At 40.9% G+C, this 12,228-nt stretch overlaps 1 protein-coding gene across 3 annotated transcripts in view; it reads left to right on the top strand.

Annotated features, from left to right (window-relative positions):
• Nucleotides 1-12,228, top strand: part of mllt3 (MLLT3 super elongation complex subunit) — a 59,837-nt gene that overhangs the window by 43,313 nt on the left and 4,296 nt on the right. Inside the window, exons 8-10 of one of the 3 annotated variants that reach the window (XR_013203604.1) lie at nucleotides 11,160-11,232; nucleotides 11,427-11,565; nucleotides 11,663-11,724. Coding sequence is in view for 2 of the 3 variants with exons in the window: in XM_077227784.1 (XP_077083899.1) it covers nucleotides 11,160-11,232; nucleotides 11,427-11,565; nucleotides 11,724-11,823 (312 nt within the window). In the remaining variant the exon portion in view is untranslated. Of the gene's footprint in view, nucleotides 1-11,159; nucleotides 11,233-11,426; nucleotides 11,566-11,662; nucleotides 11,824-12,228 lie in introns of those variants that run through there. The other 2 variants (XM_077227784.1, XM_077227785.1) reach the window with 2 other exon arrangements.

The raw sequence follows: 12,228 nt of genomic DNA on the forward strand, positions 1-12,228 counted from the left end.
CATTCGTTGACAACGATTTTCATAATCGATTATAATCGATTTTATCAATTAGTTGTTGCAGCCCTAGTTGTTATAGTAGTTATGGTAACAATAGTAATAATGCATGGTTTTAGACCCTAATGTTAACTCAAAAGAATGTACTTTTTTATTTTAGGAATAGATTGATTAAATGGACAGGTCAATGAATAATGTACTTAAAGGACAAGTTCGGTATTTTACACTTAAAGCCCTGTTTTAAGATCGTTTCTGATGAAATAGAATGGTTAAGATTTAAATTTGGACAAATGCTGCTGTCCCGAGAATTTTCGGTTTCTTTCTTTGTATTGGATATTCTGTGAGGTACGGTATTAATCCGCCGCCGGAATCGGAAATGGGGTTGTTTGTATTCTTTCTGTAGTTATGCAGTGGCAGTTCTGCTACCACAGAAACCGAAAATTCTCGGGACGGCAGCATTTGTCCACATTTCAATCTTAACCGTTCTATTTCATCAGAAATGATCTTAACACAGAGCTTTAAGTGTAAAATACAGAACTTGTCCTTTAATGTTTTCTGTGTGCATGTCATATGTAATATATAATATATATTAGGGGTGTAACAATATTTAAACCAAACCGAAAAACCGTGATACGTACCCCTGCTGCCCCGGCCCATTGTTGAGGTTGACCTCACTTTACCTTATGTCACAAAACTAATTTTTCTTCCTTGACATTTGATTAAATAGTAATTAGGGGTGTGTAACTGTACACGCATTCATCCTGAGAAATTTTCGGTATGTGTCTTATGTGTACACTACGAATACATTATTGTAGCCTATAACCACCTTGACCACATACAATTGCGATAAGCTCCGCGTTTTGTTACTATCGATAAGAAACATTGTCATCTTTCAAATTCTGTCAATTTTTATCTTGAAATTCAAACAAAAAATGCCGTAATTAAATGTTTTAATATTATATTTCAAAAATTCTATAATTAGATTTAGAAGTTCATGCAAAACTGCCTTATGTGTAGTTTACATGTTTGCATACCATTTGTTATTTGAGTGTTGATTATTAAATACAAATAAATGACAATTGAGTTTAGGCTAATAGTTTGGGCTCTGTTTTTAACCTTTAATATTATGGTAATGTGCAAGTAAGTGCTCCCTATATAGATTTTTTTTATCCTTAAGAAATAATAATATTAAATATATTTGAATTATTTTAAGATAGAGACACAATTTGTTCAGTATACCACAGTTTTGTAATAAAAAAAGCAAGTTTATGTAATGTAGTACAAATTTAAGTACAGGTTAAAGGAAGATAAGTGTCGCAGCCATTGGCCTGATCCAAATGGCATGTTGTCATGTAGCGGCACTACCAGAGCCGCTCAGAGTGAAAGACTGGTGGGAGTGGCTGTAACCCAATCCTAAAATCTGTTTATGTGACGTCCTCCGTAAGCGAAGAGCTTCACAAGCTTGAACGGAATGGGACAATAGTCTTAAAGCAGAGCAGTTGCCAGCTTCAGAACCACTGCTAGATTTATGGCACAACAGCCGAGGCGATGGTCGTAAAGCCACAGACCAGCTGTGTGCTGCTGCTAGTGACCACCTGCTTTGTGTGCTAAACTCTTGGAGCTTGTGTGTCTTTCGTTTTGTGTGTGTTTATTGCAAAGCGCTCAAGTGTAAGTACAGACTTATGAAGAATTATGAGACGTTACGAGCATTTGAAAGGGATTATTTTGGCGATCGTAATTCAGAAAAATGTTTGACGACAACTATATATTTATCATGTGCTGACGTGTGTCTGTTAACGGCACGCCGTTTAAGCAGAGCATTTATTCTTGTAACAGCAATTTAACAGACGTTTCCTTGTATAATCATTTAGTTGTGTGTGTGTGTGTGTGTGTGTGTGTTCGGAGCTTGACTGGTTTAGTGCATCGGTTTAGTTTGGTGGTCTGCATGTCACCGCAAACTGCAAACCATGTTGATGGAAGTTGCTTTTTTTCATTAGCTCTGGAAAAAAAGTAATGTAGCATTTTACAGCATAGCCACAGCTCTCCCATTACTCAAGTTTGGGTGACAGCAAGGCTCTGTATTTCTCTCCATGTTCTCGGGAGTTTGAACCCAAACACTCCGGATGATCTTCATACTTAAAGATCTACGAGCCTTTCCTCAACGAGTGATGACATCAGTTTTATTGTCTAAGGGAGCTTTTACAAGTGTCTAGTTTGGGAAGAGGGGTGCGGCCCGTGCTTGATTTACAGCGAAGGACCCTGACCATGCGTTTGATGTCAGCTTGGCCCCCAGACGGACAAACAGGCAGTAAAATGCAGACTGAAGAAAAAAAAGAAGAAGAAAGAAGGGAAAAACAGTGAGAACGAAGGGAAAGGAACTTCAAAGAAACAACTCTGCTCTTCCACAGACTCGGCGAGGGGTAGAAGTTAAGTGTCTTTACCACCCTGCTTGCAGGACTTTTGGCAACCCCTATTGTTAACTCGCTTCACGGGAGATTTTTAGCACCTGCCCCCCGCCAGCAACACTCACTAGCACCACTGTCACTCCCAGTCGAGTGAGTGAGCCGTAACAGTTTTATAGCACGCTGTTATATCCAGCCTTCGATTGGTTGTAGTGTTTTTGTATGTTTAAAGCACGGCGAGGATGCTCGTAGTGAATGGTTTCAGCCGAGTGCTGTGTGAGCAGGAGTTGGTGGATGGGAGTTTTGAATGGGTTATTTGGAAAGGGCAGGATGGAAATTAGAGTTTGTAATTTATAATAGATATTGCACAGTAACTTTATTTGTGAAGTATGGCCATAGTGAACAGGTAAAACCAGAGATGGTCGCCATGATGATAAGGGGTTGTAGGTGGTTGCTGGGGGGTTATGGGTGTTTTTGCATCCCTATCACTGTAAAAAATGATTGTTGCGATTTTATCACCACAACTTAATATTCAACGTTAGAATAAGTAATAATGTGTTGTTTCAACTTAAATGTTCGTGCTTGACTTAAAATTTTAAGTTTAGTTAACTTTAGTGTAGAAAAGTTGGATACTTAAGTTATCTCAACAAATTATAATAGAATAATATAATATAATAGAAATTCCAAGTAATAGGACACCACACCTCAAGAAGCTGCACAATTTAAGGTTGGCTATCACTTGTGTCCATTATTAAAAATACATTATTACACACTATCATTCAAAACTTTGGGGTGTGTAGGATTTTTTTAATATTTTTGAAAGGTTTTTTATACTCACCAAGGCTGCATTTATGTGATAAAAAAATATAGTCAAAACAGTAATATTGTAAAATTTTACTTTAAAATAAAACGGTTTTCTAATTTAATATATTTTAAAATGTAATTTAATCCTGTGATCAAAGCTGAATTTTACAACATCATTCCTCCAGTCTTCAGTGTCAAATGATCCTGAATAGAAAGTTCACTACTGTCATTTTATGTTAAATTTATGAATAAAATTCATAAATAAAATTATTTTTGAATAAAATTATTTATTTATTTTAAAAGAATTATAAATCTTACCGACCCCAAACTTTTTAACGGTAATGTACATCCATATTTTAGTTTAGGTTAAGGGTTTTTTCAAATACCTAACCCAAAGTATGAGTAATAGTAAATCTGTCATTTAAAAAACAAACAAACAAAAAACTGATAAACTGATAAAGTACCATAGTATTATCCCGTGTGAAGGCCTCATCGACACGACAGCCATCCGCACTGATCCTCAACAAACTCGTCTCCATATGCGTCTGATGACTCAGGTCTTCAAACAGATGAACTGCATAATATAATGTTCTGATCCAATCTGACCTCTGACCTGTAATGCTGCCTGAATCATAATCATACACTGTTCGTTCGTTGGCCAAAGGAGAACTGGCCCCTCAACTGAGCCTGGTTTCTCCCAAGGTTTTTTCTCCATTCTGTCACTGATGGAGATTTGGTTCCTCGCCACTGTAGTCTTTCTTCGCCTTTGTCGCCATTGGCTTTTGGCTTGCTTAGTTGGGGACATTTCATTTTATATTTAACAATATTATTACAAAATTATTTACCTGTTATCTCTGTAAAGCTGCTTTGAAACAATCTGTATTGTAAAAAGCGCTATATATAAATAAATGTGACTTGACTATTATAGTCGCCGCTGTTTGCTGTACTACATACAGAAATTTATTGGACAAATTTTGCATCATTGATTCGGTTCTTTTCCGGTTTATTACTGTAAAACTGCTTTGAAACTGTCTGTGTTTTATTAAACGCTATATGGTGACTTGACTAGAGAGTAACTATTTTGCGTTCTCCCGGTCCGTTCTGTTGAATAGACAACATTAGCCAATGTTTCCCAAGAGTATTCTAAAACCTTATTATCCATTAGCCATAATCACCATGCTTGCCCTATTCTAAACCCCACACTTACTCGTTCCATTCGCTGAGGAGTTGAATGGCTTCAGCTTGTGCATTTTGTTCAAGACACCCAATTCAGTTTCACCAAGTGCTCATCAGAGAAGAATGTAAACAAATTAATTCAGATTAACTTTAATAGCTTCTTTAGATTTCCTCTCGGGCCGCTCTCCAAGAGGAATTAGGTTAATAGTTTTGCATTCAACTTCCTTGCCGGGTTTTTTTCTCTCCGAATGTTTCTCCACCTCATGCAATTTCGGAAAGCTTGTAAAATTTGTATCCAGCTAGAGCACAAATTTAAACTTAACATGAGTACAGCACAGAAGAACCGAGTGGAATTTAATGTAACTTTAAACCTCAAAACTTCAGCCAAGTGGAGAGTCATGAAGGCAATTGTAACAGAGCGCCTTTCTTACTCTCTTATCCTCTGCCCCATTTGCCACAATAAGCCTGATTTGTATTATATCTCCATTTGTTCGGGAAGTCTTTGTGGATTGCAGTTAATCAGTCCAATTCGCCTCACTTACAGCTCACATCTCTGTTGTCCTGAATGTAATTTTAAAAGAACATCATTACACTCATTTTGCTTTGTTAGAAATGGCCGGTTTCAGAAGAGCCTCTCTTTTAGAAGAGTTTTCTTGCCAAGGACCATGTTAACCTTCACTTTTGATGATGCTATATGAATAATTTCTCCTTTTTTTTCTTTTTTTTTTCTGGAAAGCCACATGGATGTGCATTTGGATGTTCTCTTAATAGTTGCAGATGAACACTTTTAATAGCAGGCATTAACAACTATGTTGAGAAGTGTGCAGTTTAACATCCATACTGTCTCACTAGCTGTGTTTCCATCCAAAGTTGCGAATTTAACTGCAAAATTGGAATATCACATTAAACATTTGCGAATAAAGCAACTTTTCCATCCCATGTGTTCAATAGAACAAAATCGTCACTTCCAGAGAAAATTGGCACAAAAAATCTGTAATAAAAATGAAAGTTGCTGCAATTAGGGAAGAAACCTAAATCATAAATGATTTGAATCATGTGAGACGCTTCTGGGAGGGAATTAAACCAAATCGTTCTGATGACAGACTTTGGCTCCGAGATTTCAGAATGATCAAACCAACATTTGAGATGCTGTGCGATGTGATTGGTCCACTGGTTCGTCCAGTTATCCAATCACAATCACACTTTTGAGTCACGTGAGATTTTGTTGTGCATCGAGGGATTTATCCAGTAAATGTGTTTCCGTCGTAGTTTATGCGCATCTTGGTGTTTCCATCCAGCGTTTTTATGCGACATCCCAAAATGCGCAAAAAATATTGGGATGGAAACGACTATTGTGAGAAGATGGGTCTTTAAAATCATAGTCACTGTTGAAAAGGGTTTACTTGCAGAAGATGCTAGAAAACTGAAGATTTTGAGGAACCTGGTGGGTTTTTCTGAAGAACAGTGCTCAGGAAAAACAAGGGACTCGTGAAAAAACATCACAAAACCCCAAAACAGTCGTTGATCATCAGCTAACAAATCAAAATATTAAGATTCAAGGGTATGCCAACTTTTGAACTGGTTAGTTTGTTTAAATTCAGTTATTTTGTTTTGTTGACTATATTTCAACATCTGTTATGTTAAAGGCTTATTTAGGACAGTACTAAATAAAAAAAGAAATTACATGAAATTTGTATGATTATTTTGTTAACATAATTTATTTTGTTATCTTATCAGCAGAACTGTACATCCTGAAAATCCTTTTGTGCTCTTAAAAAAATATAATTAAGCTAAAATTAGTTGCAAATTACTCTTACAATTTCTTTGAATGCAAATGTTCTTTCAGTCTAAAATTACAATAATGCATCAAATTTGGTATTAGATGTAGTTTAATGCAACATTGATTTTGTGATTTAAACTACAGTAACTACTAATATTAAAGTCGGGATGAAGCGAAAGTTGAGACTGTGTTTTCTTCCCTATTGTGACGTATATCTGAGTGAAATGGCTTCTGGAATCTGGAATGATGGAATGATTTTTTTCTCCTTTGGGAATTGATTGGATGGTAGGAAGTTGGGCGTTGCTAACTAAATGGAGGCAGATCTGAATGTCAGCTGTGGAAATATTTAGTCACACCCTTCACAGAGGCAAATCGTTTGGAGGGGAGGGAGGTTAAAAAATATGATTCTATGAAAAAATAAGAATTGATGTTTTTTATTTTTTGTTAACTTTTAACAAACTTTTTTTTTATCAAGGATTAACGGTTCGTACAGCACATGAGCACAAGTGTGATTGGTTACATTTGAATTGTATTTTCAGTAAATGTGTCTCTAAAAGCAAATAAAGCCCATTTAAAAACACGTCTGCTCTTTTACCTCCGTAGGATCCAATCAATCACAGTCCCATTGTTCGGAGAGGCTTCGGTCTGTAGTGAGATATTGCCCCGCGAGTTCAAAGGTGCCTCATAAATTGTGGGATCCTCAACAATTAATCTACACATGCAACAGTTCAAAGAGACCTCTACTAAATCTAGTCTAACCCCATGATGGACTTACTGAATAAGTGTCTCATTCCCTTCACTTTTGTTGTCTTTCAAGGCAAATATCTGCATTCGCATTTCAGATGGCTAAAATTTTTGTTTATTTGATTGATTGATTGATATCTTTATTTCGAACATGAAAATACAGAAAAAAATAATGGGAATAAAAACAGATGAACAACAAAATAAAACTCCATGCTTTCCAAAAACACGATTTACATGTACAAAAAGGAGTAGGAATAAGTAAAACTTATGTACTCCTACCCCTTTACACCTTTACTACTATATGCATACTATACTGTATATTTCGGTGTTCTTGTAGTACAATTTGACTGTTTTAGCAACATGATTTGGATTGATAATGAGTGTTTAACTTGTATATAGCTTTTCTTGCACTCGGAGTGAAGAGACATGTGCGAGTAGGAAGGTTTAGTGTGAATGTTGCCCCAAAGGGATCTGTGTGATCATAAATCAGCCTTCATTAGGCCCCACTGATTTACAGTGAGGAAGTGACACTAAATCCCATCAAAGCCTCTAGTGTGGAACAGAACATCGTGGAAATGGCCTCACTATTAACTATGAATCTTTTTCAGAGTCAGTTTTACTAAGTGTCAGTAGGTGTCATGCAGTATTTGAGTAACTATATTATGTTACTGTGTTACTAACCTCACATCTGTGTGGCAATAGGCTAGTTCAGCTGTGTTCAAAAAAGTGTGCGTTTTCAGTAACAAGCTCTCTTATGTAGCATCTGAATGTGTACACGTACAGTATAGATATACACTACTAATGAATGCAACTTTCACGCGTAATTGATTGACAGATTATCCGTGCACTTTTATTTCAGTTTTAAGTTGTGGATATTTTCAGCAAACGGTTTGCTTCGTACATTGCTTAACAGCATTAAAGAGGGTTTATCATTCAACTGAACTGTGTATGCAATTTAAACACATTATGTTCCTCGTTCATGCAATAAAACGCATGTCCCTGAATGAGCGTGGTTTTATAGCGTATTTAATTCAACAGCTGAAGTGAAGATAATGGTATGACCCATTTCAGGGGTGGCAAAAATTACAATTTAAAATCAGTCAGAGCTAGAAACGTATCTACTGATAAGTTTTGATGTCCTTCAGGGGATCAAGCCTTCTTTAGTTCGCACCCTGCCCAGAGGTATTATTATTATTTATTTCTTCTAGTTCAATGCTGTCACACTAATTGGGATATTTCATTAGTTTAACAGTTACATCATATGAAGCATCAGAAAGTCCAATTCATTCTAATAAAATGCGATACAGGGGCTCATGTATATTTAAACCTTTGTCATCTTGTTTGATGGTGAAACCTTCTTCCTTCCTTCCTTCCTTCCTTCCTTCCTTCCTTCCTTCCTCCTTCCCTCCCTCCCTCTCTCCCTCCCTCCCTCTCTCCCTCCCTCCCTCCCTCCCTCTCTTCCTTCCTTCCTCCTTCCCTCCCTCCCTCCCTCCCTCTCTTCCTTCCCTCCCTCCCTTCCTTCCCTCCCTCCCTCCCTCTCTTCCTTTCTTCATTCCTTCCCTCCCTCCCTCCCTTCCTTTCTTCCTTCCTTCCTTCCTCCCTCCCTCCCTCCCCCTCCCTCCCTCTCTTCCTTCCTTCCTTCCTCCTTCCCTCCCTCCCTCTCTTCCTTCCCTCCCTCTCTTCCTTCCTTCCCTCCCTCCCTCTCTTCCTTTCTTCCTTCCTTCCCTCCCTCCCTTCCTTTCTTCCTTCCTTCCTTCCTCCCTCCCTCCCTCCCTTCCTTCCTCCCTCCCTCCCTTCCTTCCTCCCTCTCTTCCTTCCTTCCCTCCCCCCTCTCTTCCTTCCCTCCCTCCCTCTCTTCCTTTCTTCCTTCCTTTCTTCCTTCCTCCCTCCCTCCCTCTCTCCCTCTCTTCCTCCCTCCCTCTCTTCCTTCCCTCCCGCCCTCCCTTCCTTTCTTCCTTCCTTCCTCCCTCCCTCTCTTCCTCCCTCCCTCTCTTCCTCCCTCCCTCCCTTCCTTCCCTCCCTCCCTCCCTCTCTTCCTTTCTTCATTCCTTCCCTCCCTCCCTTCCTTTCTTCCTTCCTTCCTCCTTCCCTCCCTCTCTCCCTCCCTCCCTCCCTCTCTCTCTTCCTTCCTTCCTTCCTTCCTCCTTCCCTCCCTCTCTTCCTTCCCTCCCTCCCTTCCTTCCCTCCCTCCCTTCCTTCCCTCCCTCCCTCTCTTCCTTTCTTCCTTCCCTCCCTCCCTTCCTTTCTTCCTTCCTTCCTTCCTTCCTCCCTCCCTTCCTTCCTCCCTCTCTTCCTTCCTTCCCTCCCCCCTCTCTTCCTTCCTTCCCTCCCTCCCTCCCTCCATCCCTCTCTTCCTTCCCTCCCTCCCTCTCTCCCTTTCTTCCTTCCTTTCTTCCTTCCTCCCTCCCTCCCTCCCTCTCTTCCTCCCTCTCTTCCTTCCCTCCCGCCCTCCCTTCCTTTCTTCCTTCCTTCCTTCCTCCCTCCCTCCCTCCCTCCCTCCCTCCCTCTCTTCCTTCCCTCCCGCCTTCCCTTCCTTTCTTCCTTCCTCCCTCCCTCCCTCCCTCCCTCTCTTCCTTCCCTCCCGCCCTCCCTTCCTTTCCTCCTTCCTTCCTCCCTCCCTCCCTCCCTCTCTTCCTTCCCTCTCTTCCTTCCCTCCCGCCCTCTCTTCCTCCCTCCCTCCCTCTCTTCCTTCCTTCCTCCCTCTTCCTCCCTCCCTTTCTTCCTTCCTTCCTCCCTCCCTCCCTCTCTTCCTTCCCTCTCTTCCTCCCCTCTCATCCTTCCCTCTCTTCCTCCCTCCCTCTCTTCCTTCCCTCTCTTCCTCCCTCCCTCTCTTCCTTCCCTCTCTTCCTCCCTCCCTCTCTTCCTTCCTTCCTCCCTCTCTACCCCCCTCCCTTTCTTCCTTCCTTCCTTCCTCCCTCCCTCCCTCTCTTCCTTTCTTCCTTCCTTCCTCCCTCCCTTCCTCCCTTCCTTCCTTCCTCCCTCCCTTCCTCCCTTCCTTCGTTCCTTCCTTCCTTCCTTCCTTCCTCCCTCTCTTCCTCCCTTCCTTCCTTCCTCCCTCCCTTCCTCCTCTCTTCCGTCCTTTCTTTCTTCTTTCTTTCTCCCTTCCTTCCTTCCTTCCTCCCTCCCTCTCTTCCTTCCTTCCTTCCTTTCTTCCTTCCTTCCTTCCGTGTGGATTTGGAATTATGAAACTGCAAACCCAATTTTTGTGTCACGAGAAACAGCAATACTGTGTAAGGCTTAGTCTTTTTGATGTTGTAATTGTAATGTGATTCACATAGGGACAGAGCCTGTGTTTTATGAGATCCTTTCTTCCTTCCTTCCCTCCCTCTCTTCCTTCCCTCCCTCCCTCTTCCTTTCTTCCTTCCTTCCTTCCTTCCTTCCTTCCTCCCTCCCTCTCTTCCTTCCCTCCCGCCCTCCCTTCCTTTCTTCCTTCCTTCCTCCCTCCCTCCCTCTCTTCCTTCCCTCCCGCCCTCTCTTCCTTCCCTCCCGCCCTTCCTTCCTTTCTTCCTTCCTTCCTTCCTCCCTCCCTCCCTCTCTTCCTTCCCTCCCACCCTCCCTTCCTTTCTTCCTTCCTTCCTCCCTCCCTCCCTCCCTCTCTTCCTTCCCTCCCGCCCTCCTTTCCTTTCTTCCTTCCTTCCTCCCTCCCTCCCTCCCTCCCTCTCTTCCTTCCCTCCCGCCCTCCCGCCCTCCCTTCCTTTCTTCCTTCCTTCCTCCCTCCCTCCCTCCCTCCCTCTCTTCCTTCCCTCTCTTCCTCCCTCCCTCTCTTCCTTCCTTCCTCCCTCTCTTCCTCCCTCCCTTTCTTCCTTCCGTCCTCCCCCCCTCTCTTCCTTTCTTCCTTCCTTCCTCCCTCCCTTCCTTTCTTCCTTCCTTCCTCCCTTCCTCCTCTCTTCCTTCCTTCCTTCCTTCCTTCCTTCCTTTCTTTCTTTCTTTCTTCTTTCTTTCTCCCTTCCTTCCTTCCTCCCTCCCGCTCTTCCTTCCTTCCTTCCTTTCTTCCTTCCTTCCTTCCGTGTGGATTTGGAATTATGAAACTGCAAACCCAATTTTTGTGTCACGAGAAACAGCAATACTGTGTAAGGCTTAGTCTTTTTGATGTTGTAATTGTAATGTGATTCACATAGGGACAGAGTCTGTGTTTTATGAGATATCTCGTTTTGCTGTTTTTTACATAATCTCATGGTCAAACTTCTTGAACACACAAAACCAATGCTTTTATTGGTATTATTATTGTTATTGAGCCGGTACTTCTCCTCATTTCCTAGTCGGACCAGCCCAGCCCTGCCAGCTCCAGTTCCAGTTCCAGCTCTGGCTTTGGACGTGCCAATAAGCGGCAAGGTAACCTTTCAAATATCTACCAAATCCTATCGATTGGTTAAAGTTAGAGTCATTTGAAGCCTATTTTCTTTCCCACTGATTGCATTTTACTAGCTATATAATAGTTTAATGAAATATGACTGAGGTTGTTTTTTGACATTACACTAAAGAAAGAAAAGCTTCTATAGACAATTGCCTTTCTTATTCACCTGTAGTTCTGGGTCCTTTGCGGTCGGTGATCCCAGATTTGCACTCTGATGAAAACGAAGAGGATTCTGAAGAGGAGGATGATAATGAAATGGACTCGGACTTAGAGCGACCGTTACACACGCAAATGACACATCGTCACCGCAGGTAAATATCTATGAAAAACTATCAATTAACCCTGGATGCAGACCAAAAAAAATCCGTTTTCTGTATTATATCCATGCCTGCATATCATGCTGTGTAGCTGACGTGAGGACACTCGGATGGGGATAATGAATGGTGAATATCTGTCACGTATTTCGCAGGGTGAGTTTAAGTGACGGCAGTGACAGTGAAAATAGTTCTGCCTCTTCACCACTGCCCCATAATGACCCCCCACCTCTACTGAAATCCACCAATAACCAGGTGAACCACTTTCTCTGGCTTTCTATTCCTGTAGTCCTGATTTCGCTCTTCCATATCAACTTTTGTGCTTATCAAGAGCAATGAGGTGAAAATTATATGTGGAGGAAAAGGACATTGAACACTCAATAGATTATAGAACTGCTTGAGTAAGTGTATGTGTGTTGAAACTGGTTTGATGTTATAATAAAAATATTTATAATATAAATTTACACGACCGTGCAAAAGTTTGGGGTCAGTAAGTTAATTAAATATAAATGAATGCTTTTATTCAGCAAGGATGCATTAAATTGATCAAAAGTGACAGAAATATTTTGCAACATTATAAATATATATTTACTATTTCAAATAATGCTGTTAATTTGAACTTTTTATTCAACAAAGATTACTGTATAACTTTTATTCAGC

This window comes from Siphateles boraxobius, unplaced genomic scaffold, assembly GCF_051911475.1.
Source record: "Siphateles boraxobius isolate OS27281-9 unplaced genomic scaffold, OSU_SipBor_1 130, whole genome shotgun sequence".
Lineage (NCBI taxonomy): Eukaryota > Metazoa > Chordata > Actinopteri > Cypriniformes > Leuciscidae > Siphateles > Siphateles boraxobius.